This window comes from Amphiprion ocellaris, chromosome 8, assembly GCF_022539595.1.
Source record: "Amphiprion ocellaris isolate individual 3 ecotype Okinawa chromosome 8, ASM2253959v1, whole genome shotgun sequence".
Lineage (NCBI taxonomy): Eukaryota > Metazoa > Chordata > Actinopteri > Pomacentridae > Amphiprion > Amphiprion ocellaris.
The window spans coordinates 1,824,118-1,851,595 of record NC_072773.1 but is presented as its reverse complement, the minus strand read 5'-3'; the positions used below and the strand labels follow the sequence as shown (position 1 = coordinate 1,851,595).

Genomic DNA, 27,478 nt, shown 5'->3' with positions numbered 1-27,478 from the left:
TGTTTAGTGTGTACTAGTGCGTGTTTAGTGTGTACTAAGTGTGTGTTTAGCGTGTCTCGTTGAGTGTTCTAGGTGTACTAGTGTGTGTTTAGGTGTGGTACTAGTATGTGTTTAGTGTGTACTAGTGTGTGTTTAGTGTGTACTTGTGTGTGTTTAGTGTGTACTAGTGCATGTTTAGTGTGTACTAGTGTGTGTTTAGCGTGTGTTGGTGTGTTTAGTGTGTACTAGTATGTGTTTAGTGTGTACTAGTATGTGTTTAGTGTGTACTAGTATGTGTTTAGTGTGTACTAGTGTGTGTTTAGTGTGTACTAGTGTGTGTTTAGTGTGTACTAGTGCGTGTTTAGTGTGTACTAGTGTGTGTTTAGCGTGTGTTGGTGTGTTTAGTGTGTACTAGTGTGTGTTTAGCGTGTGTTGGTGTGTTTAGTGTGTACTAGTGTGTGTTTAGTGTGTACTAGTGCATGTTTAGTGTGTACTAGTGCGTGTTTAGTGTGTGTTGGTGTGTTTAGTGTGTACTAGTGTGTGTTTAGTGTGTACTAGTGTGTGTTTAGTGTGTACTAGTGCGTGTTTAGTGTGTACTAGTGCGTGTTTAGTGTGTACTAGTGTGTGTTTAGTGTGTACTAGTGCATGTTTAGTGTGTACTAGTGCGTGTTTAGTGTGTGTTGGTGTGTTTAGTGTGTACTAGTGCGTGTTTAGTGTGTACTAGTGTGTGTTTAGTGTGTGTTGGTGTGTTTAGTGTGTACTAGTGCGTGTTTAGTGTGTACTAGTGCGTGTTTAGTGTGTACTAGTGCGTGTTTAGTGTGTACTAGTGCGTGTTTAGTGTGTACTAGTGCGTGTTTAGTGTGTACTAGTGTGTGTTTAGCGTGTTGGTGTGTTTAGTGTGTACTAGTGTGTGTTTAGCGTGTGTTGGTGTGTTTAGTGTGTACTAGTGTGTGTTTAGTGTGTACTAGTGCATGTTTAGTGTGTACTAGTGTGTGTTTAGCGTGTGTTGGTGTGTTTAGTGTGTACTAGTATGTGTTTAGTGTGTACTAGTATGTGTTTAGTGTGTACTAGTATGTGTTTAGTGTGTACTAGTGTGTGTTTAGTGTGTACTAGTGCATGTTTAGTGTGTACTAGTGCGTGTTTAGTGTGTACTAGTGTGTGTTTAGCGTGTGTTGTGTGTTTAGTGTGTACTAGTGTGTGTTTAGTGTGTACTTGTGTGTGTTTAGTGTGTACTAGTGCATGTTTAGTGTGTACTAGTGTGTGTTTAGCGTGTGTTGGTGTGTTTAGTGTGTACTAGTATGTGTTTAGTGTGTACTAGTATGTGTTTAGTGTGTACTAGTATGTGTTTAGTGTGTACTAGTGTGTGTTTAGTGTGTACTAGTACGTGTTTAGTGTGTACTAGTGTGTGTTTAGTGTGTACTAGTGTGTGTTTAGTGTGTACTAGTGCGTGTTTAGTGTGTACTAGTGTGTGTTTAGTGTGTACTAGTGTGTGTTTACCGTGTGTTGGTGTGTTTAGTGTGTACTAGTGTGTGTTTAGCGTGTGTTGGTGTGTTTAGTGTGTACTAGTGTGTGTTTAGTGTGTACTAGTGTGTGTTTAGTGTGTACTAGTGCGTGTTTAGTGTGTACTAGTGTGTGTTTACCATGTGTTGGTGTGTTTAGTGTGTACTAGTGTGTGTTTAGCGTGTGTTGGTGTGTTTAGTGTGTACTAGTATGTGTTTAGTGTGTACTAGTGCATGTTTAGTGTGTACTAGTGCGTGTTTAGTGTGTGTTGGTGTGTTTAGTGTGTACTAGTGTGTGTTTAGTGTGTACTAGTGTGTGTTTAGTGTGTACTAGTGCGTGTTTAGTGTGTACTAGTGCGTGTTTAGTGTGTACTAGTGCGTGTTTAGTGTGTACTAGTGTGTGTTTAGTGTGTACTAGTGCGTGTTTAGTGTGTACTAGTGTGTGTTTAGTGTGTGTTGGTGTGTTTAGTGTGTACTAGTGTGTGTTTAGTGTGTACTAGTGTGTGTTTAGTGTGTACTAGTGCGTGTTTAGTGTGTACTAGTGTGTGTTTACCGTGTGTTGGTGTGTTTAGTGTGTACTAATGTGTGTTTAGCGTGTGTTGGTGTGTTTAGTGTGTACTAGTATGTGTTTAGTGTGTACTAGTGTGTGTTTAGTGTGTACTAGTGCGTGTTTAGTGTGTACTAGTGCGTGTTTAGTGTGTGTTGGTGTGTTTAGTGTGTACTAGTGTGTGTTTAGTGTGTACTAGTGCGTGTTTAGTGTGTACTAGTGCGTGTTTAGTGTGTACTAGTGCGTGTTTAGTGTGTACTAGTGCGTGTTTAGTGTGTACTAGTGCGTGTTTAGTGTGTACTAGTGCGTGTTTAGTGTGTACTAGTGCGTGTTTAGTGTGTACTAGTGCGTGTTTAGTGTGTACTAGTGCGTGTTTAGCGTGTGTTGGTGTGTTTAGTGTGTACTAGTATGTGTTTAGTGTGTACTAGTGTGTGTTTAGTGTGTACTAGTGTGTGTTTAGTGTGTACTAGTGCGTGTTTAGTGTGTACTAGTGCGTGTTTAGTGTGTACTAGTGCGTGTTTAGTGTGTACTAGTGCGTGTTTAGTGTGTACTAGTGCGTGTTTAGTGTGTACTAGTGCGTGTTTAGTGTGTACTAGTGCGTGTTTAGTGTGTACTAGTGTGTGTTTAGTGTGTACTAGTATGTGTTTAGTGTGTACTAGCGCGTTTAGTGTGTACTAGTGCGTGTTTAGTGTGTACTAGTGTGTGTTTAGTGTGTACTAGTGCGTGTTTAGTGTGTACTAGTGTGTGTTTAGTGTGTACTAGTGTGTGTTAGTGTGTACTAGTGTGTGTTTAGTGTGTACTAATGTGTGTTAGTGTGTACTAGTGTGTGTTTAGTGTGTACTAGTGCATGTTTAGTGTGTACTAGTGTGTGTTAGTGTGTACTAGTGTGTGTTTAGTGTGTACTAGTGTGTGTTTAGTGTGTACTAGTGTGTGTTAGTGTGTACTAGTGCGTGTTTAGTGTGTACTAGTGTGTGTTTAGTGTGTACTAGTGCATGTTTAGTGTGTACTAGTGTGTGTTAGTGTGTACTAGTGAGTGTTTAGTGTGTACTAGTGTGTGTTAGTGTGTGTTTAGTGTGTACTAGTGTGTGTTTAGTGTGTACTAGTATGTGTTAGTGTGTACTAGTGTGTGTTAGTGATTACTTGTGTGTTTAGTGTGTACTAGTGTGTGTTAGTGTGTACTAGTGTGTGTTTAGTGTGTACTAGTGTGTGTTAGTGTGTACTAGTGTGTGTTTAGTGTGTACTCGTGTGTGTTAGTGTGTACTAGTGTGTGTTTAGTGTGTACTAGTGTGTGTTTAGTGTGTACTAGTGTGTGTTAGTGTGTACTAGTGTGTGTTAGTGTGTACTAGTGTGTGTTTAGTGTGTACTAGTGCGTGTTTAGTGTGTACTAGTGCGTTTAGTGTGTACTAGTGCGTGTTTAGTGTGTACTAGTGCGTGTTTAGTGTGTACTAGTGCGTGTTTAGTGTGTACTAGTGCGTGTTTAGTGTGTACTAGTGCGTGTTTAGTGTGTACTAGTGTGTGTTTAGTGTGTACTAGTGTGTGTTTAGTGTGTACTAGTGTGTGTTAGTGTGTGTGTTCTGACCAGAAAAGCACACAACATGAAGAAGCTGATGAAGTAAACGATGGCGAAGTTGCTGCCGCAGCTGAACTCTTCTCCGGGTTCGTAGTCGGATTCTGGATCGCAGCGTTTCCCTGGAAGACTGGCCAGCATGATCTCCTGCCACGCCTCACCTGTCGCACACCTGAACACAGACAGACACACACAGACAGACAGACAGACAGACAGACAGGTGAAACAGCCGAACACAACACAGGACGAAGAGGAAGAGGAAGAGGAAGATCTGACCTGAAGAGCAGCAGGACAGCCTGAGGAAACGTCTGGAAGTTGTTGTTCCTGTTGATCTGAGTGTAGTCCTGCATCGCAATCTTCCCAAACGTCTACACAACAGACACACAGCAGACACACAACGAACAACACAGCAGCAGTTCACTCTTTAATCATAAACCACCTGTGACTCTCTTTAAGGTGGTTTTTCTGACTTTGTTGTTTAAATTGGTTTAAAATGACTATAAAACTCCAAAATTTCACAAAATTGTTCCTGGAATTCTTAAATGAGCTACAAATTCAACAAAATGACAATATTTGTCAAAATGGGTTATAACTTTTGTCAAAAATGAGCAAAATATCTCCAGAATTAGTTATTAAAGAACCAAGTTACTCACAATTTGTCAAAATGACCCAAGGCCCTCCTTAAATGAGATATGAAAGAACCAAAACGACTTAGAAACTGTTCAAACTGACTTGAAATCTGTCCAGAGACCAATAAATGTTACTTAAAAGAGTAAAATTCGCCAAAAAGATTGATTTGAAAACTGTCCAAAATGCCACCAAATTATTTTAGACTCAAAAACTGTTCAAAATAACAAAAACAAGTTCTCAACGATTTAATAGTTGTCCGAAATGACTTACAAATCCAACAAAAGGACTCAAAATGACTCAAAATTTGTCAAAATGACTCAAAACATCTCCAAAATTCCTTAAAAATAAACCAAATGACTCAAAATTTGTCAAAATGACTCAAAGCCCGCCCTCAATGAACTATAAAAGAACCAAAACGACTTAGAAATTGTTCAAACTGACTTGAAATCTGTCTAAAGACACCAAGAAACTGTCCAAAATGTTTCAAAAATTGTCAAAAAACCAACTCAAAACCCGTCCTAGCATAATTCAACAAAAACACTGAAAAACTGTCAATAACAACAAAAATTTGTAGATGATTTCAAACTTTTACCAAATGAACCACAAATCCAACCAGTTGACAAAATGTGCCAAAATGTGTTAAAAGTTTTGTCAAAAATCACCAAATTAGTTAAAAAAGAACTAGAACTGTTCAAACTGACTTGAAATCTGTCTAAAGACACCAAGAAATGGCACTTAAACAAGTAAAATTCAACAAAAAAGATTGATTTGATTTCAAAATGCCACCAAACTCTTATAGACTCAAAAACTGTCCAAAATGACAAAAACAAATTCTGATTTAACAGTTGTCCTAAATGACTTACAAATTCAACAAAATGAGTCAAAATGAGCCAAAACTTCTAAATCAGTTTAAAATTTTTTCCAAACGACTCAAAGATCGTCACAATAACCTGAAACTTTGGGTCAAGTTTGAGATTTTTTCTTAAATCCATAGAATGAGCTTCAAGCAGTTTTGACAGTTTGACTCATTTTGACAGTTTAGAGTTAATTTTAGCTCATTTTCACTTCATTTAAAACACTTTTTAAAAAATCATTTTTGTCAAGATTCAACTTACTTACTTTACTTACTTATTACTTTTTTTGTAATTTTGGCCAAACTGTGAAGTCATTTTGAACAAGTTTAATAACTACAGATAAAAACATAAGAAGACATTAGACACATAAACAGACGTTCTACCAGGTTCTACTGGATGAGGAGAGATGTTCACCTGTGTGGACTCACCTGCATGCCGATGACGGCGTAGATGAAGAAGATCATGGCGATGAGCAGAGCGACGTACGGTAGAGCCTGGAGACAGACCAGTTAGACAACATCTGGACCAAAACATCTGCTGGCTGCAGGTTTGTCTTCAGTCTGAGGAGCTTAAAGTTCACTCAGAAATGTAGAGAATCTCAGAAACAGTGACGCAGCAGCAGCTGCTTCTGCTGAATCACTAAATCTGACTTTTAAACTTCAGCAGTCTGTGGACACAAAGCTTAGCCCCGCCCTCTAAATCAGTGGTTCCCAACCTGTTTGGCTTGGAGCCTCCTATCAGCTGCACCCCCCCATAAGTACACTACAGAACAGAGGGAAGTTATTGAATTCATTACTAATAGAAAACTCCCTAAAATTATTTTTAAAAAAATAAGTTTTATATCAAACCAAGAGTTGTAGTATGATCAGCAGGAGTCAGTTGCTGGCTGCAGTAAATTTGTTGAATATTTGTGTCTCTTCGCTGTTTGCAGCAGTTTTGCATTTTGCAGATGGTCCCTGTTCACTCGTCACACAACCAGCTGCTCATAGACACCAATGTTATTTCTGCAGCTACTTTTGATTAAACTGGGCTTGTAGCATATTGTCTACATTACAACGATGGAAAAGAGGCATCGTTTATGTTTACACAACGTATATTTAATGAGTTATTGATGCCGGAAGTCCGAATTTGTGAATATCTTTCCAACTTTACCGAACTGTGTTTTATTTCCTGACGTCGCCGTAATTCGCTGGTTTCATGCTGTCATTTATGAGCATTTCACTACAAATAACAGAATTCTGTCTTGTCCTTTAATAAAACCAAATTTAAGGTAACTCTCGAGGTCTAGCCGGAGTTTTTAGGTACTGATGAATCTTCACCTGTTCTGCGTTTTACAGACATCGTTTCCGTCAGTAATTTTCTAACTGCACACAAACTAATGAATCTGGATGAACTAGAAGCCAACCTGAAGAAAGCGTGGAGAGAAGTTGAAAGGTCAAGGAGGTGTGGCCATCGAAGCAGCAAAGGATTTTTGAAGAAAGACCAAATAAATGTGTTTTAAAAATGTTTTATAGGTAGACTTGTGATGACACAGTGAGTCTGTTACTCTGATGAATGTCAATATCTATTTTTTATAACATCACAGCCTCAGAGCAGACAAAGCTTCTCCCCCTCTCAGATCTCTGGTGGCTCCCCTGGGGGGCGCGGACCCCAGGTTGGGAACCACTGCTCTAAATAACCACAGCCATTGTGCCATTCAGTCCCACCCCTCCATGATTAAGCCCCGCCCCCTGACCTGCAGTGATTTGATGAAGGTCCACAGCAGCGTACGAATCCCCTCCCCTTTACTCAGCAGCTTGACCAATCGCATGACTCGAAACAGGCGGAAGAAGGTGATGGAGACTCTGGAGCTGTCCTCTCCACTCTGGAACGGAAACGAAAAGTCAGAAAGTTCTGGAAAACTGGAGCTAATTAGAGGATTAAACACCAAACGAACAACAGAACAACAACAGAACATCAACATCCTGTTTCAGTGTTTGACTCACGCTGAACTCGGTCACCACAATGTCCACAACGCTGCCGACTACGATCAGAGCATCGAAGGAGTTCCAGGCGTCCACAAAGTAATGCTGCAGAGAACCACATGAGAACACATGGAACCTCTGATCACCTGAGTAACAGCTGCAGCTGTTACTGCTGCAGTAACAGCTGCAGTAACAGCTGCAGCGCCCCCTTCTGGCTGGAGGCCTCAGCAGCTGCTTTACATTTAAACACAAACACTAACATAGAGGTGGGTCCAGATTTATCACTTTTAATGGACTTTTTACATCATTTCAGAACTTCATCAGAACTTTTTCACCCCTAAAAACTCCAAAAGACCTTTAAACTTATTCAGAACGTCGAAAAACCTTTTCAAATTGACTCCCAAAAACTTGACCAAAATAACACAAACTTATTCAAAATGCCTCAAGACTGTTCTAAAGGGATATTAAAATTTTCATAAAGTTGGACCAAGTAGACTTCATTTGATTCAAAAATCGACTGAAAATACTCCCCTAAATCTGTTTAAAATACCCCAAAACCTTCCCAGAAAGACCCATAACTCATCCAGAATGATTCCAAACCGCTTATGAATGATCATTTAGCACAGATTTAGACAATTTTTGATTATTAGAAAAAATTAACCAATTTAGACTAAGTTCTTGTCATTTCTATAAATGTTTTAAGGTAATTATGAGACACGTTGGCAGTTTTTTTTTATTGTTTCTGACAAAAATCTCACCCAGAATGATTTTAAAAGTGTTCTAAATGACTTTTTTCGACATGTTTTTGCCAGTTTGGTCAGGTTTTGTGCCTTTTTGGACAATTTTTGAGGCATTTTAGATAATTTCTAAGACAGTGTTCTTGATGTTTTGGATTGGGGTTTTTTTTTGTCATTTTGGACATTTTTTTAGTCCTCTTAGACACATTTGTATTGTTTGGTCAGGTTTTGTGCCATTTTTGGACAACTTTTGAGGCATTTTAGACAATTTTGAGAGACTTTGGACAGTTTTTTGTTGTTTCTGACAACTTTTAAGTCATTTTAGTTACTTTTTAAACAACTTTAGCCTCTTTTTAAAATAATTATGGACAAGTGTTTGTTTCAGTTTATTTTTTAGTTTTTTATTAATCTAGAATATATTCTGTTTCATTTTATACACATTTTTTTCACTTGGGTGAAGTTTTGAGTCATTTTGGACATATTCTTGGGGTGATTTTTAACTTTTCACTGTTTGTGTGGTCGCTTTTGGGTGCGTTTGGTTTCCTCACCCTGAGTCTGAGCGCCAGCAGCTTCAGCAGCATCTCCACAGTGAAGAGTCCAGTGAAGACCATGTTGAGGATGTCCATGATGTAGCTGAAGGTTTTGGACTGTTCGTAGTGCTGCAGGTCAGAAACACTGTCAGACAGGTCAGATTTAATGAAGCGTCAGGGATTCGAGATGAAGCGAAATGTTACCGACCTGCACGGCCAGAGTGACGGTGTTCAGCAGGATCAGGACAAACATGACGTACTCGAAGCCCGTCGAGTTGATGATGGACCAGAACTTGTACTGAACCGGGTTCTTGGGGATGTAGAGTTTCAGCGGCTGAGCTTTCAGAGCGTATTCAACACACTGACGCTGCAGGAAATATGGAAAAATCACCACTTAGTTTATGTTTTAAACTGTTACATTAGAAAGTTTGATCTCTTAACATCAGCTTTTTCAAATTCTCTTACTTTTACTCTCATTTTTGTCGTAGTTTTTGTTTTCGAACAGACCTCTAGTTGTAGTTTTGCTGAAGCTGCACAGTTAATCTATAAAACTTCACATACTTCAACTAAAACTACATGAAAAACTGACAAAATGTGTCATCAAGATTTTATGTTTTCATCTAAGAAATTAAAACCAAATAAAAAAAATGAAAACAAAAATTAAGGCTAAAATGAGTCTAAAACTGCACAAAAGTATCATTTGAAAATTATAATCGAAAACTGTTTTTTTTTTTTTTTTTTTTTTTTTTTTTAAGAAAAAAGCAGCTAAAAACTGCATTTTGAAACCAAAACTACGACCGGAATGAGTTAAATCTTAAAACAAAAACTGAAAATATTCACTGATGTCCATTTGTTCTATGACAAAAATATGATTTAATCAAAATTTGTAATATGAAAAACCAAAAAAATGTCAGAAAAATGTTCTTTGACAACTATTTATTTTTTTAAAAAAGCAAAAAAATTGCTTTTCATAACAATTAAAATACTCTCTGTCTTGAAGAAACTAAGCTAAAGATTAGAAAATTAAAAATTTGTTTAAAATAATTCAGGTGACAAAAATGATTTGTCAAATTTACATCAGTTAAAATTAGACTAATAAATATTTATAATAATTTATAGTATTAGTCTGATTTAAATTTTAATTTAATTTTAAATGAAAAATACATGCTGATGACATTTTTTTTCTTGTGAAATGAAATAAAATTGAAACAAAAATAAAAACTACAATTTGGAATCAAAACCAAAAATATTGCTTTTTAAAACAAAAACCATGATAAAATATTCGCTGATTTTTATGATGAAAATTAGACCAAAACTTTGAAAAAGTGGAATTTGAAACATCTCTGACATTTTTTTTGCTTAGAATGATTTTTTCATGAAAAAAATATGACTGAAAATATTTTTTTTAAATGGAAAATGTTTGTAAATGATCCTTCAATGTGATGAAATCAAAACCTCGATTAAAAACAACCACAGACGACATTTAGTTTCACATAAAAAAGCAAGAAACTAAAAAAAGAGACATGAAAAAACTATAATAAACATGTTGAGGTTAATTATTGATTTATTAACACACAGTCTCTGGAACAGTTCTGCCTGAAAAAAAGCTCAGGAAGTGTTTTAAAAAGCGTCATCAAGCTCATCATTTTATATCTGCTGAATTATAACATCTGCCTTGATGTATAAATGTTTTTATTGTTGGAAACGTGTGAAATCTGGTTGTATTCACTGTTTGGATTTACAAGTTTTGGCCCAAAATGTTCTCTGAGTTTATCTGGTTCTTGTCCTGCTGAACCAAAATGCCTCAAGACTTTTAAAAATGCCCCTAAAATAACTTAAATCTTCTCCAAAATGATTTTAAAAAGTGTTCAAAATGACTTTTTTGGACATATTTTTGTCAGTTTGTTCTGGTTTTGTGCCATTTTAAAAAAAATTTTGAGGCATTTTAGACAATTTCTAAGACACTTTAGACAACTTGTTTGATATTTTGGATTTTTTTTTGTCATTTTGGACAATTTTATCGTCCTGTTTGACACATTTTTCTGTTTTTGACAGTTATTTTGTCATTTTGGTTAATGTTTTTACTCATTTCAATGCATTTCATTGGATATTATACTATGTATAATTGTGTTTGTCATAAATAAAGGTCTTGAATTTTGAATCATTTAAAACAGGTTTTGTATCATTTTGGACAAGTTTTGTCAGTTTTCTGAAGTTTCCTCATTCCAGCTACTCTTGGATGTTCCCAGGACCAAATTTAAGAAAAGCAGAGGTCAGCGAGCCTTTTCTTTTGTCGGTCCCACTCTGTGGAATAGTTTACCTCCACATGTCAGAGCTGCTGAGTCACTTGAGCACTTTAAATCTCTTGTTAAGACGCACCTTTTCTCCCTGGCTTTTTAATCATCAGATGTGCTGAATATATTTTATTTGCATAGTATAATTTATGTTTTTATTCTATTTTATAACTTTGCTAATTTTAAAGTTACGTGTCATCTTTTAGTGTATTTTATTGTTGTGAAGCACTTTGGGCTTTTTAGTTGTAAATGTGCTATATAAATAAAGTTGACATTGACATTGACATTGACATTGACATTGAAGTTTTGATTCATTTTGTAAAGACTTTGAGGCATTTTGGACACATTTTCGGAGTCATTTTGCAAAAGATTTTTAAACTCTGTGGCTTTTGAGATCACACATTTCCGGACTTTCAGTGATTGTGTGTTGGTCTTTGGGTGCATTTGGTTTCGGCTGAAACAGTCCTGAACTGATGTGGTTTGTTCTGGCCGACAGGTGAGTTTACCTGGTTCTTGTCCAGCTCACAGTTCTTGTACTCCTGCTCTCCCTGCTCCCTAAAGGTGATGATGACGAAACCCACGAAGATGTTCATCATGAAGAAGGCGATGATGATGATGTAGACGATGAAGAAGATGGAGATCTCCACCCTGTAGTTGTAGATGGGACCAGAGTTTTCTCCGTTGGCATCGATGGCTTTGTACAGCAGCCTGGAGACACAAGGTTAAACGTCTGCATGTGCTGACGGCAAGGTTCAGTAAAGTTTTCCTCTTTGAATACTTACGCCGGCCAGCCCTCGAAGGTGGAGACGGTGAACAGCGCCATCATCCCCATCAGCACGTTGTCGAAGTTAAAGTCGCTGTTCAGCCAGATTCGCTCTCTGACCATTGGGTGGCTCACGTCGCCATCTTTGTAGACCACGAACGTTCCTCTGAAACCACAGATCAACATTAAAACAACCTACAAACACAGCCAGAACCTTCATGCAACCTTCATGCAACCTTTACACCACAAATCTCCTTCTAAAAACACAGATTAACATTAAAACCAAACTAGAAACACAACCACAACCTTCATACAACCTTCATACAACCTTTACACCACAAATGTTCCTCTGAAACCACATAGCAACATTCAAACAACCTACAAACACAGCCAGAACATTCATACACCCTTTATACAGCCGTTACACCACAAACATTCCTCTGAAACCACATAACAACATTAAAACAACCAATAAACACAGCCAGACCATTCTCGAACCTTTCATCAACCTTCCTCCAACCTTACTACAACCTTTCTCCATTTTTACACTACAACGTCCCACTGAAATCAGTCAGTGTTACATCAATGCATTCGATAACAACAACGTTCCTCCAACATTTCTGCAACATTCCCTCAACCTTACAGCAACCTTCCTACACCCTTATATCATCCTTACAGAAACCTACCTTCAACCTCACACCAACCTTTCTACAACATTCCTCCAACATTACACCAACCTTCCTTCTATCCTCCTACAACGTTACATCAATGTTCCTCCAACCTTAACCCAACTTTCCTTCAACCTTTCTACAATCTTACACCAATCTGACATCAAATGTCCTCCACCTATTCTCCAACCTTACACCAACCATCCTCTAACCTTTCATTAACCTTTCTAAAACCTTACACCATCCTTCCTCCACCGTTCTCCAACTTTCCACCAACCTTTCTCCAACTTCAAGCATTCCTCCTACATTCCTCCAACTATAGAAAAATGTTCCTCCAACCTTCTTCCTATATTCCTCCAACCTTCCGATAACCTTACTAAAACCTTTCTCAAACCTCACACCAATCTTCCACCAATCTTTCTCCAGCTTTCCTCAATCCTTCTTTAACCTTATTCTAGCTTTACACCAACCTTCCTCCTACCTTCTTCCATCGTCCTCCACCTTTCCTCAAATCCGTCTTGAAGCTTACTCTAGCCTTACACCAACCGTCTTCCAACCTTCCTCCAGCCTTGCACTGATCTTTCTCCAACTTTTTAGACAAATGTTTCTTCAACTTTCCAACAACTTTCTTCCTACCTTCCTCAAATGTTCCTACAACCTTCTTCTGACCTTCCGACAACCTTACTAAAACCTTTCTCAAGCCCTACACCAACCTTCCTCCAACTGTAATAAAAATTAATCCATCAAATCAAATCAGTTTGTTCCAGCAAAAAAAAAAAACAACAAACTGTCACTTAATTAAAATGGAATCCTGATTTATAAATTAGGATCTAATTAGAATGGATCAAATCAGTTTAAATCTTAACATCAAGAATTACAACAGAACATCAACGATGAGTCGTGCTGAAGTTGAGTATTTCAGACAGAAGCTGCTTCAGTTCTAACGGATGTGAAACTTACTTGCACTGTTCTGGAGTGTGTTTGGCTTCGTCTGTGCAGCGATAAAATTTACCCTGAAAACCAACAATAGAACATTCAAACACTCAACAATTCATTCAACAATTTACAACACAGGAAAGAAGTTCTGTTTTTGCTATTAGAGGATCATCTAGAACTTAAAGCTGAACAATCAGCAGGCTCTGAGACATTTAGTTTAACCAGACTAAAGATCTCCTGAACTTACATGAAAGGAATCCTAATGTTCTGGACGGGTCTTTATAAAACCAGAAGAACGTCTCGACTCACCTTGAACAGCTGGACTCCGATGCAGGCGAACATGAACTGCAGAAGAGTTGTGACGATCATGATGTTTCCGATGGTCCTGATGGCCACGAACACACACTGGACCACATGCTGCAACACATCGATAATCGATAATCAGTTAAACAATCAGCAGTCAGGAGTGTTGATAGATGAGTGCAGTACAACCTCCTGAAGGACTGGAACCTGACTTCAGTATTTAATTCATTACCTTGAGTCCTTTGGCTCTGTTGATGGCCCTGAGAGGTCGAAGAACCCTGAGAACTCGGAGGATCTTCACCACTGAGATGGCGCTGGAGCTGCAGACACACAAACACACCATCTGCTTGTTTACCTGCAAGAACTACTAAAACCGTTTCACATCACAGATTACTAGTTTAGAAATCATCGGTAAGTCTGAGCTGTAGTTTCAGTTTGCTTGAAGAGATTTAAAAATTATCATCAGGACACAAGATTATTGTTCAGAGCCATTGATCTGATCACAAAAGGAAAAAACAGCTTACTGTCATGGCTGCTAACTTTAGCAACCAGTTGTGTTGCTGTGTGGCTAGCATGACTGCTAAAATCAGCTAAGAATGTTGGTTTTTTGAAAAGCCATGGCTGCTGATGTTAGCTAGTATTTATCACCAGCTAATTAGCTACAACTAGCATTGTAGCTAATTAGCTAGTAATAAATAGTTAGCATGGGAGCTAATGTTAGCTAGTGATAACATTTATTAATGGGTAGCATGACCATTCATGTTAGCTCATAATACGCTTTCTCCACAATGGCAACTAATTAGCCAGTATTGCAATTTTTCTGTGGCTAGCATAGCAGCTATTGTTATCTAGTAATACTGTTTCTCTGTAGCCAGCATGGTAGCTGATGTTAGCCAGCAATATTGTTTCTCCTGTGTTCTCCTTACATTGGCAGATAATGTTAGCTAACGATGTTGTTTCTTTGTAGCCAATAAAGCAGCTAATGTTTGCAAGTGATATTGTTTCTCTATGGCTAACATGACTGCTAATATCAGTGACTGATATTGTTTCTCTATGGCTAGTATGGCAGCTAATGTTATTTAGTGATATTGTTTCTCTATGGCTAGTATGACGGCTAATGTTATTTAGTGATATTGTTTCTCTAGCATAACTGCTGGGAATACCTTTTCTTTGGTTGCTAATGTTAGCCTGGGCCCTTTAGCGGTAGGCTAGCACTGAGCTAGCACTGCTGTGATAACAGATAATATAATAAAGCTGATGTAGCTTTGGTTGCTAAATCTACTTCTCAACTGTTTTCTTGCTAAGTCTGTTAGCTTTAGCTGAAGGGTGAACCATGCTAACATGCTAACTTGGCTAACAACAGAATATTTCAAATTTTTTGGTACCCTTATTGTTACATTATCAACAAGAGTTCAGTGGAGGGTTGGGTTGCTGTCAGGAGACCATAAATACACACTTGGACAAAATAGTTGGTACCCCTCAGATAATGAAAGAAAAACCTACAATGGTCACAGAAATCATTTGAATCTGACAAAAGTAATAATAAATAAAAATTCTATGAAAATTTACCAATGAAAATCAGACATTGCTTTTGAACAGAATTATTTTAAAAAATAAACTCATGAAACAGGCCTGGACAAAAATGATGGTACCCTTAACTTAATATTTTGTTGCACAACCTTTTGAGGCAATCACTGCAATCAAACTGTTTGTGTAACTGTCAGTGAGACTTCTGCACCTCTCAGCAGGTATTCTGGTCCACTCCTCATCAGCAGACTGCTCCAGTTGTCTCAGGTTTGAAGGTTCCTTCTCCAGACACCATGTTTCAGCTCCTTCCAAAGATGTTCAATAGGATTTAGATCAGGGCTCATAGAGGCCACTTCAGAATAGTCCAATGTTTTCCTCTTAGCCATTCTTGGCTGTTTTTAGCTGTGTGTTTTGGCTCATTATCCTGTTGCAAGACCCATGACCTGCGACTGAGACCAAGCTCTCTGACACTGGGCAGCACATTTCTCTCTAGAATACCTTGATAGTCATGAGATTTCATTGTACCTGCACAGATTCCAGACACCCTGTACCAGATGCAGCAAAGCAGCCCCAGAACATAACAGAACCTCCTCCATGTTCCACAGTAGGGACAGTGTTCTTATGCTTCATTTTTGCATCTGTGAACATAGAGCTGATGTACCAAAAAGTTCCAGTTTTGTCTTGTCTGTCCAGAGGACATTCTCCCAGAAGCTTTGTGGCTTGTCAACATGCAGTTTGGTAAATTCCAGTCTGGCTTTTTATGATTTGTTTTCAACAATGGTGTCCTCCTTGGTCGTCTCACATGAAGTCCACTTTGGATCAAACAATGATGGATGGTGTGATCTGACACTGATGTACCTTGACCTTGGAGTTCACCTTTAATGTCTTTACAGGTTGTTCTGGGCTCTTTTGTTATCATTCATATTATCCATCTCTTCCATTTGTCATCAGTTTTCCTCCTGAGGCCACGTCCAGGGAGGTTGGCTACAGTCCCATGGATCTTAAATTTCTGAATAATATGTGCAACTGTAGTCACAGGAACATCAAGCTGCTTGGAGATGGTCTTCTAGCCTTTACCTTTAACATGCTTGTCTATAATTTTCTTTCTAATCTCCTGAGACAACTCTCTCCTTGGCTTCCTCTGGTCCATGTTTAGTGTGGTACACACCATGTCACCAAACAGCACAGTGACTACTGTAACCCTATAAATAGGCCGACTGACTGATTACAAGTTTGTAGACACCTGTGATGCTAATTAGAGGACACACCTTGATAGAACATGTCCCTATGGTCACATTATTTTCAGTCTTTTCTAGGGGGACCATCATTTTTGTCCAGGCCTGTTTCATGAGTTTATTTTAAAAAATAATTCTGTTAAACCACGGTTCAAAAGTAACGTCTGATTTTCAGTGGTTAATTTTCATAGAATTTTTATTTATTATTACTTTTGTCAGATTCAAATTATTTCTGTTACCACTGTGGGTTTTTCTTTCATTACCAACAATTTTGTCCACGTGTGTATATTTAATTTCCAGGTTCGTGCAGAGGAATTTTCTGAGCATAATCTTTATGTTTGAGGTTTGATACTGACTGCAGGAAGAAGGAGACCAGAGAGACGCTGACGACCAGAAGATCCAGCAGGTTGAACCAGTTTCTGCAGAACGAACCCTGATGGAGAAACGCTCCGTGGACGGTCATCTGACGGACAGACGGGAAGTTAGATTCACATAAACATCCTGAAGTGTTTTAATTTAACCGGAGGAGGTTTTACCTTAAACAGAATCTCCACAGTGAAGATGGAGGTAAAGGCGTAGTCTGCATAACCCAGGATCTACACACAGACACACAGTATACACAACTCACAAACAACACAAATAAAAACACCTTCTCTACCTTCTGGATACCTTCTTCCCCTCTTTGTTTCCTTCTTTGCTTTCTTGCTTCCTTCTTCACCTCCTTGTTTCCTTCTTTACTTTCTTGCTTCCTTCTTCACCTCTTTGTCACATTCTTTGTGTAAGAGCTAAGCAAAGGCTACCTCTACTCTGCTAGCACAGTCAAGTGCACTTCTTGCATTTCAATATTGGAACTATATAACACAGGTGATGGCTAACAAACAGAGCCACTGCTAGCATAGTCAAGTGTGCTTTGAACCTTTCAGCACTGGAGACAGCTAGCTTAGGTGTCAGCTAATAAACAGAAGCACTGCTAGTATAGCCAATCACACTTTCAGTATGTCAGCATTGGAGCTATCTAGCATAGGCGACAGCTAACAAAGAGAGCTACTGCTAGCATAACTAAATACCTCATTAGCATTTCAGCATAGGATCTATCTAGCAGGAGTGATGGCTAACAAGCAGAGCCAATGCCAGCACAGCCATGCATTTTTTAGGATTTTAGAAATGGAGCTAACTAGCATAGGTGACGGTTAACATACACAGCTACAGTTAGCATAACCAAGCACAATTTCAGCATTTCAACATTGGAGCCAACTAGCTCATGTGATAAGTAACAAACAGAGGCACTGTTAGCATAGCCAAGTGCACTTTCAGCATTGCAGCCAACTAGCTTAGGTGGCAGGTAAAAAACTAAATACACTTTTAGCATTTTAGCCTTGGATCAAACTAGCACAGCTGATGGCTAATAAACAAAGCCAATGTGAGCACAGACAAACAGTTTTTTTTAGGAACTTAGAAATGGAGCTAGCTAGCATAGGCAACAGCTAACAACCAGAGCTACTGTTAGCGTAGCCAAGCCTGCTTTGAGCAGGTCAGCATTGAAACTCACTAGGACAGGGGATGGCTAATAAAAAGAGACAGTGTGCTTTAAGTATTTCAATACTGGACCAAACTAGCACAGGTGACCTGCTAACAAACAGAGCCACTGCTAGCACAGTAACTGCACTTTTGCATTTCAGCATTTCAGCGTTTGAGCTAACATCCCAGCTGATGGCTTTTGAACAGAGATAGCTAATTTAACAGCTAATGAGGATGTTTCCTGTCTAAAACAGGAAGTATGGAGGCTACACTAATGTAGCTCAGAGTTTAAGTAAAGGTTTGTAATGAATCTCATACGGGAGCTAAAGAACGTAGCGAAACACCAGAGACAAACGAGCATCATTTCATCTTCAGTCTAAAATAAAAACAAAACGCTTGATAGAACGAGGAGATTTGAACCTTTGTGAGAGTAAAAGCAGCAGCAGACGTTTAAAATGATGTTTTAATTAAAAGTTGAGTTTAGCAGAGAGCAGAGTTAGCATCACGTCTGTCCTCAGCTGGTTAATAGATCTGGTCTGAGGACAGCTGCTGTCAGTGTGATACTCTGTAGTAGTGTGTGTATGTAATAATACTGTGTGTAGTAGTGTGTATATGTAGTAATACTGTGTGTAGTAGTGTGTATATGTAGTAATACTGTGTGTAGTAGTGTGTATATGTAGTAGTACTGTGTGTAGTAGTGTGTATATGTAGTAATACTGTGTGTAGTAGTGTGTATATGTAGTAATACTGTGTGTAGTAGTGTGTATATGTAGTAGTAGTGTGTGTAATAGTGTATATATGTAGTAATACTGTGTGTAGTAGTGTGTATATGTAGTAGTACTGTGTGTAGTAGTGTGTATATGTAGTAATACTGTGTGTAGTAGTGTGTATATGTAGTAATACTGTGTGTAGTAGTGTGTATATGTAGTAGTACTGTGTGTAATAGTGTATATATGTAGTAATACTGTGTGTAGTAGTGTGTATATGTAGTAGTACTGTGTGTAGTAGTGTGTATATGTAGTAATACTGTGTGTAGTAGTGTGTATATGTAGTAATACTGTGTGTAGTAGTGTGTATATGTAGTAATACTGTGTGTAGTAGTGTGTATATGTAGTAGTACTGTGTGTAGTAGTGTGTATATATTAGGGCTGGGCGATAAATTGATTTTATCGATTAATTCGAGTTTGTACTTAATGTCGATTTGTTTTAATGAAAATCGATTTTCTCATCAACATCCGCCACCAACGCCTTCCCGCTGGGCTCCCGTAGTTCAGAGTGCTCCCCCCTCCCCCCCACACTTGATACACAAACAACATGGCGGCGAGCGGCGCAGATCTAAAAGTATGTCTCCACTAGATGCTATTTTCCCGCACGGCAACGCACCACATCTGAAAATCACACGGCAGGTGGTCACTAGCGAACCACAACATGGTCACATGACAGCACTGACCAACAGCAGGCCGCTACGTGGTCACATGACCGAGCTTTCAGCTGGACAGTCCTGCAGACAAGTCAGATAAACACAGCGGCTCGGCCGCAAACTTTCCCTTTTATTTCAAAAAACACGTCAGTGAAAAGTATTTCTGAAAGCATTTGAAGCGAGAAATAATCTGCAGCAGCTAAATCTGTCCTCGTTTTAGGTCACTGACACCTAGTTTAGAAGTTTGAGGACAGTTTCACGATGTGTGGAATCTCTGCACGCTGCATCCAATTTGCATAAAGTAGGTCAGTCTACTTTATGCAAATGAGCTGCAGCCCTCTCCAGGTAAACACACCTGATCACAGCTGGAAACGCACCGCAACCGGACCAGCATGCTACATGCAGCGCATTTCCAGCTGCGATCAGGTGTGTTTACCTGCAGAGGGCTGTAGCTCATTTGCATTAAGTAGACTGGACTCCAGCGTGAGGAGATTAGGTAGGGGGAAAAAAGAAACGGATAAATCGTGAATCGGGATTTTTTGGGAAAAAATCGGAGATTTTTTTTTTAGGCCATATCGCCCAGCCCTAGTATATATGTAGTAATACTGTGTGTTAGTGTGAGTTAGTGTATGTTTGTGTGTGTAGTAGTGTGTATATGTAGTAATACTGTGTGTAGTAGTGTGTATATATGTAGTACTGCGTGTTAGTGTGAGTTAGTGTATGTTTGTGTGTGTAGTGGTGTGTAGTAGTGAGCATACAGTGACTTTGGGACAGTAAATGGTGGTTTTCTGTCTCCATATGTGTGTAGTAGTGTGTAGTAGTGTGTATATGTAGTAGTAGTGTGTGTTAGTGTGTGTAGTAGTGTGTATCCATTGAGTTTAGGACAGTAAACGGTGGTTTTCTGCCTCCATATGTGTGTTAGTGTGTGTATATATGTATATATGTAGTAGTACTGTGTGTGTTAGTGTGTAGTACTGTGTAGTAGTGTGTGTTAGTGTGTAGTAGTGTGTAGTAGTGTGTAGTAGTGTGTATCCATTGAGTTTAGGACAGTAAACGGTGGTTTTCTGCCTCCATATGTGTGTTAGTGTGTGTATATATGTATATATGTAGTAGTACTGTGTGTGTTAGTGTGTAGTAGTGTGTAGTAGTGTGTATCCATTGAGTTTAGGACAGTAAACGGTGGTTTTCTGCCTCCATATGTGTGTTTCCTCTTTAACCCGGTTAGTCACTGACCCACTTCTGATGTGTAATCTCTCCAAACTCCGCCCCCTCCCGGCCCACCGACCAATCGGCGGCCCCACTCACGTTGTTCCTGAAGGAGTGCGCTCTGATTGGATCCTCGGCGGCCAGCGAGCAGCTGCTGAGGATGATGAAGACGAGGATGAGGTTGGTGAAGATGTGGTGGTGGATCAGAGTGTGACAGGCCACACGGATGCTGCGACACAAACAAAAAAACAAACAATAAACAACAACAAACTCAGAGACGACAACAGAAATAAGTAACTACACAACTAGACCTAATTTTTTAAATAATTACCAAAAATAAACAACTTGCACAAACTAAATTCTGTCAAAACCTAAAACTTCTGCTCTCCTGGATGCATCTATTGCATGTCCAGTGACTCAGCTCAGACCATAGACTGCATATAAAGATGGACGTAGCTACCGTGACGTCACCCATTGGTTTCTGCACTGAGAAAATGAAGCCTACTTCCTGGTTGCCATCTTGGATTTTTGGAAAAACTGTCTGTGGAAAAGGTTCTGCTGCTCCACCGATAAATAAACCAGCAGTTATTATATCAGAATTAATCCAAAGGAGGAGAGCCGAATCTCTGCTGCCTCCTCCATAGGACCTGCCAATCATTCCAGACCAGACTGTCTATCAAGTAGTCCCGCCCCCTGGCTCGGCAAAACTTTAACGCTCTGTAAAAAATTCAATATTGATTTATTTTAAGATCGGCCTCCTGATATCTTGTTTTGACCATAACCGCTAACGAAAAAAATCCTGAGCCGTAGAAAAGCAGTCTATCAAATTTTAGTTTCTCCCGTGAAGAATTGGGGTCTAAGGAGCTTTTTGGAGTCAGTCCTAGTGGACGGTGTGATATTGTTTTGTTGACACTTCCTGGTAGGCTTTATTTTTGGAGCCAGGTGCTGTGTCCATCTTTATTATACAGTCTATGGCTCAGACCAGCAGACACATTGCAAAAATTCAGCAACTTCTCGGCTGAACTGCAGGCAGTGTTTCTAATTCAGAGCATAAACAGTTAATTATCTACAGTATGTAGAGAGAACAGAACTAAAAGCAGATTATACAGTCATGGAGAAATAAAACATCTGTGAAACATTAAAATAACATCATGAGAACATGAGAGATTTGATTATAGAATAGAATAGAATAGAATAGAATAGAATAGAATAGAATAGAATAGAATAGAATAGAATAGAAATATTTTATTAATCTCTGAGGGAAAATTTGGCTGTTAAGCAGAAAGACAAATTAGATATTTTAATATCTAATTTTATATTATTGCATTAACCCTCCTGCTGTCCTCATTTACAGGCACCAAAAAATATTGTTTCCTTGTCTGAAAAAAATCCAAAAATTCAGCAAAAAATTCCCCAAATTCCAGAAAATTTGCAAAACCTTCAGTAAGAAAATTCCAACAATTCATTAAAAGTTTCCCTTAAAAGTTTTATTTTTAAAAATCCCCCAAATTCGGCAAGAAAATTCTTGTAAATATTTTCAGAAAATGAGTAAAAAATCTTTTTAAAAAAATCCTAAAGATATCTAAAGTGATTACAGATATATCAGTAAAACTTTAAGAATGCTCACAAAAAAATTACCAAAAACCAGCAAATTTCACTAGATTGGAACAAAAAATGTTCAGAAAATTTCCCAAAAATGTTAAAAATGTGGACATCAGAAGTTTCACTGTGAAAATATATTTTTTTCTCCACATTTTCAAACTTTAAAACGGGTCAATTTGAGCCGCAGGACGACACGAGGGCTAAAATTTCACATTTTAATATGTAATTTTAAATATCTGTATAATAACTTTATCCTTTGCTAATTTTAGTACACTAAAAATAGTGTAAATTTCAAATCAAATGTTGTGAAAGAATGAATTAATATTTGTAAAAATGTTTATTCTGGCTGTGGACATTATTTACAGTCCAGCCTCCTTTTATTTCACAGCTACATCCAACTTTAATTTCTTTTCTAAAATGTAAAATAACATTTGTTTTTGCTCATCTTAAACTATAAAAATATTCTTATTTTTATTTGAAAGAATTACTATGAAAAATAACATTTTTTGATGTGGATATTATTTAGCATTTACCATAAAAATGTAAATTAATTACTTTTTTTCTGTGATTTTACTTGATATTAGCAGTAATTGAACAAAACATATAAAAACTATGAGATTATGGTAATAATGAAAAAAAAGTAGTTACATTTTTAAAAAAATTGAAATAAATTGATGCTGTGTTTGGTCCAGGAAGCTTTAATGAATCAGTGAAATAAAACAAACAGCAGCAACTGATCAGTGATTATTGTTTTGTTTGGGTTTGAACACAGTTTCTGGAATGTTTTATAGCATTAAAAGGTCTCAGGTCAGGTGTCATTTGTTGTGTCTCTTTGCGGTTGTTTTGTGTCTCCTTGTGACAGTTTTGTGTCTCTTTGTTATTGTCTTCCATCTCTTTGTGGTCGTTTTGTGTCTCCTTGTCAGAGTTTGGAGTCTCTTTGTGGTTGTTTTGTTTCTATTTGTTATCGTCTTGTGTCTCTGTGGTCATTTTCTGTCTCTTTGTGGTTGTTTTGTGTCTTTGTGGTCGTTTTGTGTCTTTGTGGTCGTTTTGTGTCTCTTTGTGGTCGTTTTGTGTCTCCTTGTGACAGTTTTATGTCTCTTTGTGGTTGTTTTCTGTCTTTTTGTGCTTGTTTTGTGTCTTTGTGACAGTTTTGTGTCTCTTTGTGGTTGTTTTCTGTCTTTTTGTGGTTGTTTTGTGTCTTTGTGACAGTTTTGTGTCTCTTTATGGCTGTTTTGTGTCTTTGTGACAGTTTTGTGTCTCTTTATGGCTGTTTTGTGTCTTTGTGACAGTTTTGTGTCTCTTTGTGGTTGTTTTGTGTGTTTTGTGTCTCTTTGAGATCATATTGAGTCTCTGTGGTTGTTTTCCATCTCTTTGTGGTCATATTTTGTTGCTTTGTAATTATTTTGCGTCTCTTTGTGCTGTTTTTGTGTCTTTGTGCGTCCTGAACCGATCGTCTCCACACAGATTTCAGATGTCTACTCTGGCAGACGGGTTTTTGTAGAATCTGGCGTCTGATTGGATAAACTCACGGGTTGGTCTTGCTGAGGCAGAAGAAAGCGCTGCCTTCTGGGATGGGAAGAACCTTCTCTTTGGGAGGAGCGAGGTCGGCCATCTTTAACTGGACTCCTCCATCTGAAGGAAGAAAGCCGGTAAAGAAGGAAGAAAATCACCTGGATTTTGATCGTTCAGTGGAAATGTTCACTTGTTTTATTACAGGACTTTATGGCGCAGTGAAAAATGAGCCCACAGTGATAAAAAACAACAAAAACAAGATATGAAAAAGATTTCTGTTAACACTGCCTTATTTATTTTTCGTCAGCTGACTGTTGGTCACAGCTCAGAATTTTTAGTTCTTTACAGAATCTTGTTAGAGCAAACACTGTATTTTTGGTGATTTTTTAAAAACTAAACATGTAAAAATTAGGGGATTGTCATAACATGATGATTTTGATTTAGAAAACTTCACAGATGGTTGGTTTAAGGACTGTGGGAAAAATTCTGATGTTTCTTTCTGCTTTCACAGCTTCTAGCTCTGATTGATGGAGTCATTTGGACATTTTTAAAACAAATAAACTTGAGTTGATTAAATGTCAGAATATCACACTAAATACTGTTCTGCTCTGTAATTTTATTTTCATGAACATAAAGATTCTAAAACCAAACAGGCAGAAGAACTTTTACATCTCATTCAGGATACATTCTGCTAAAAACAACCTGAAGCTGATCAACTGGTTTCTGTGTTTTCAGATTTTATTAATCATCAGAGAGGAATAAACCCGACTGACCGTCGTCTCCTTCAGGAAGCTCCTCCTCCTCCTCGTACTCGGTGTCTTCATCCATGTCCACCTGCAGAGAAAAATGGCAGGTTGGTGTTTCTTTGTGGTCTTTTTGTGTCTTTGCATCTGCTGTGTCTTTTCATGGTCATTTTGTGTGTTTTTGTGGTTACTTTGCGTTTCTTTGTCACAGTTTTTTGTGTTTTTGTGTCTTTGTAGTCGTTTTGTGTCTATTTGTGGTCATTTTGTATCTTTTTGTGGTCGTTTTGTGTCTCTTTATGGGCGTTTTGTGTCTCTTTATGGTCCTTTTGTGTATCTTTGTGGTTATTTTGTGTCTCTTTGTGGTCGTTGTCTGTTTTGTTGTGGTCATTTTGTGCCTTTTTGTGGTTCTTCAGTGTCTCTTTGAGGTAGTTTTACATCTCTTTGTGTCTCTGTGGTGGCTTAGTGCCACTTTGTGGTCTCTTTGTTGTGGTTTTGTGTGTCTTTGTGGTTGTTTTCTGTCTCTGTGATCATATTTTGTTACTTTTTAATAATTTTGCACCACTTGGTGATTGTTTTGTGTCTTATTGTGGTGGTTTTATGTGCCTTTGTGGTGGTGTTGTAGTTGTTTTGTGTCTCTATGTTGTCTCTTTGTTGTGGGTTTGTGTGTCCTGAACCAACCATCTCCACACAGATTTCAGATGTCTATACTGACCTTAACTTCTTCTGCTCCTTCCTCGGCCCCCTCCTCTTCACCTCCTTCATTCTTCTGCCTGCAGAAGCAACAGAAGACAGTTAGAAAACAAACACTCCTGCGGTTTAATTTATGTCTCCTCCCTCCATCACTCACTCTTTCTTCTTGTCGTCTCCGTCTCCTCCAGCCAGGTTGTCCACGGCGATAGCCAAGAAGACGTTCAGCAGGATGTCTGAGCCTCGTTCAGGACGTTATTACGTAGATTTGGGATTACTAATGACATTTCTATGAGGGCTGTTAGCAATAACTAATCAATAACAACCTGATCAGAAACATAGGAGGAAACGTTAGTGTGATAAGAAGCTAAAATGACAGAAAAATGTATTTGAGGTTGATTTATTAGTTTGGACCGTGTCCAAACGGTGATGCTGGTTGCAAAATTGAATCTCATGAGGACCCAGGATGGTTCCTTGAGGAACTCCTCCAACAAAGTTTCATCAAGTGCAGCACTTTCTGGACATTTTCAGGATGTCTGGACATGTTTTATTGAAGTGTGTATTTTCAGGCTTGTTTTGGGTGTTTAGCAACTTCTTGTGGCTTTGATTTATTTGTGTTAATTTTGTGTCTTTTTGTAGTAGCTTTCTGTGTCTTTTTGGCTGTTTTGTCTAATTTTGTGGTCATTTTGTGCATCTGTTCTGTGTCTCTGTGGTCATTTTGTGTGTCTATGCAGCCATTTTGTGTATCTTTGCATCTATTTTGTGTCATTTTGTGAACATTTTGTGTCTCCTTGTGGTTATTTTGTGTCATTTTATCTCTCTTTGAGATCATTTTGTGCTTATTTATGGTCGTTTTGTGTGTCTTTGCGTCTGTTTTGTGTCACTTTGTCGTCATTTTGTGTGTCTTTGCATCTGTTTTGTGTCATTTTGTGTTTATTTTTGGTAATTTTGTGTGTCTTTGTGTCTGCTTTATGTAATTTTTTGGTCATTTTGTGTCTCTGTGGTAATTTTGTGTGTCTTTGTGGACATTTTGTGTGTCTGCATCTGCTTTGTGTCATTTTGTAGTCATTTTGTGTGTCTGTGGTAAATTTGGTGTGTATGCATCTGGTTTGTGGTCATCTTGTGAGTCTTTGCTGTAAATTTTGTGTCTTTGTGGCTGTTTAGTGTCTCTGTGGTTTCTAGCATGATAAGACGAAGCTAACGTGACAGTTTGACTAATCTATAGGCTCAAATAGAGGGGGCGGGGCTTATAACCAGTACTGCAACCAGCCACCAGGGGGCGACACATGCTTTAGTTTAAAAATGAACACGCATGTTGTTTGAACAGAATATCAGTTTATCTCAAACTAAATGATATCTGGTTTCACTTTCAGTGTCATTCAGGAAAGAAACCACCTCTGTCTTAGCCAATTAAAATGTGGTCGCCATGGATACAGTTACCGCAGATGAAGAGGATGACGAAGTAAACGCAGACGATCATCCCTGGGAACACGGGGCCGCCGTACGCCATGATGCCGTCATACATGACCACGTTCCAGTCCTCACCTGTCAGGATCTGAACACAGCGACATCATCAGAACACGCCCCTTCCTCCAGCTCGCTGTGACATCAGAGAGGGCGTGTCTTACCTGGAAGCAGGTGAGCAGCGCCTGCGGGAAGGCGTCGAAGGTGCTGCGTTTGGTCTGCGTCTCATCGAAGTTGAACTTCCCCCCGAACAGCTGCATCCCGAGCAGAGCGAAGATGATGAGGAAGAGGAAGAGCAGCAGCAGCAGCGAGGCGATCGACTTCATGGAGTTCAGCAGCGACGCCACCAGGTTGGACAGAGCCGTCCAATGGCTGCGCAGGACACAGTGACATCATCAGGACACGGACTGATGTTTGTGTATATATGACTTTATAGGTTTGTTTAGGTGTTTGTTTATTTCTGAGTTTGTGTTTGTGTGTTTGTTAGCATGTGTGATTGTGTATGGTTGAATTTGTTGTGTGTGTTTGTGTTTATTTCTGTGTGTTTTGATGGTGTGTGTGTTTGTATATATGCATTTCTATCTTGTTTGTTTATGTTTTCGTATGTTTGTGTATTTGTATGTGTGTATTTGCGTGTTTGTTAGCATGTGTGATTGTGTATGGTTGAATTTGTTGTGTGTGTTTGCGTGTGTGTGTCCACTAGATGTGTTTTTCACCTCATCTGAAAATCATCCACATGGTGGGCGGTCACTAGCGGGACACTAAAGGTCACATGAAGGCGCTTCAGCTTGATGGTCCGACAGATGAGCCGCAAACTTTCCGTTTATTTTCCGTTTATTTCGAAAACACGTCAGCGAAAAGTATTCCTGAAATCATTTAAGGCAGAAATAATCTGTGCAGCAGCTGAATCTGTCCAGGTTTTAGTTCACCGACGGCTAGTTCAGACGTTTGAGGAAAGTTTCGTGATGCATCAAATTTGCATAAAGTAGAAGTCGAGTCTACTTTATGCAAATGAGCTCCGGGGAAACACACTGCATGTCGCATGCTGGTCCGGTTGTTGTGCGTTTCACATCAGCTTACTTCTTGCCTCAAATGCTTTCAGAAATACTTGTCACCATGCAGACGATTTTCACATGCGGCGCGTTGACATGCAGGGAAATCACATCTAGTGGACACGTAGCTTTAGATTGTGTGTTTTAGTGTGTGCATGTGTTTGTTTAGTTGTTCATGTTTGTGTTTACATGTGTGTGTGTTTGTGTATTTGTACATGCCTTTGTGTCTGATTTTGTGTGT

General features: G+C 38.6%; 1 protein-coding gene across 1 annotated transcript in view; it reads right to left on the bottom strand.

The window, feature by feature from the left end:
• The window catches only part of cacna1fb (calcium channel, voltage-dependent, L type, alpha 1F subunit), a 71,916-nt gene that overhangs the window by 3,801 nt on the left and 40,637 nt on the right, over positions 1-27,478 (bottom strand). The window contains exons 16-36 of the mRNA XM_055012631.1: positions 26,350-26,557; positions 26,156-26,276; positions 24,882-24,957; positions 24,747-24,804; positions 24,065-24,125; positions 23,309-23,411; positions 20,277-20,406; positions 16,570-16,629; positions 16,390-16,496; positions 13,504-13,591; positions 13,278-13,385; positions 12,993-13,045; positions 11,384-11,530; positions 11,108-11,309; positions 8,516-8,674; positions 8,326-8,436; positions 7,062-7,145; positions 6,812-6,940; positions 5,505-5,570; positions 3,869-3,960; positions 3,605-3,764 (exon numbers count right to left, since the gene is read on the bottom strand). Of these exons, the coding sequence (XP_054868606.1) occupies positions 3,605-3,764; positions 3,869-3,960; positions 5,505-5,570; positions 6,812-6,940; positions 7,062-7,145; positions 8,326-8,436; positions 8,516-8,674; positions 11,108-11,309; positions 11,384-11,530; positions 12,993-13,045; positions 13,278-13,385; positions 13,504-13,591; positions 16,390-16,496; positions 16,570-16,629; positions 20,277-20,406; positions 23,309-23,411; positions 24,065-24,125; positions 24,747-24,804; positions 24,882-24,957; positions 26,156-26,276; positions 26,350-26,557 (2,323 nt within the window). The remainder of the gene's footprint in view (positions 1-3,604; positions 3,765-3,868; positions 3,961-5,504; positions 5,571-6,811; positions 6,941-7,061; positions 7,146-8,325; positions 8,437-8,515; positions 8,675-11,107; positions 11,310-11,383; positions 11,531-12,992; positions 13,046-13,277; positions 13,386-13,503; positions 13,592-16,389; positions 16,497-16,569; positions 16,630-20,276; positions 20,407-23,308; positions 23,412-24,064; positions 24,126-24,746; positions 24,805-24,881; positions 24,958-26,155; positions 26,277-26,349; positions 26,558-27,478) is intronic.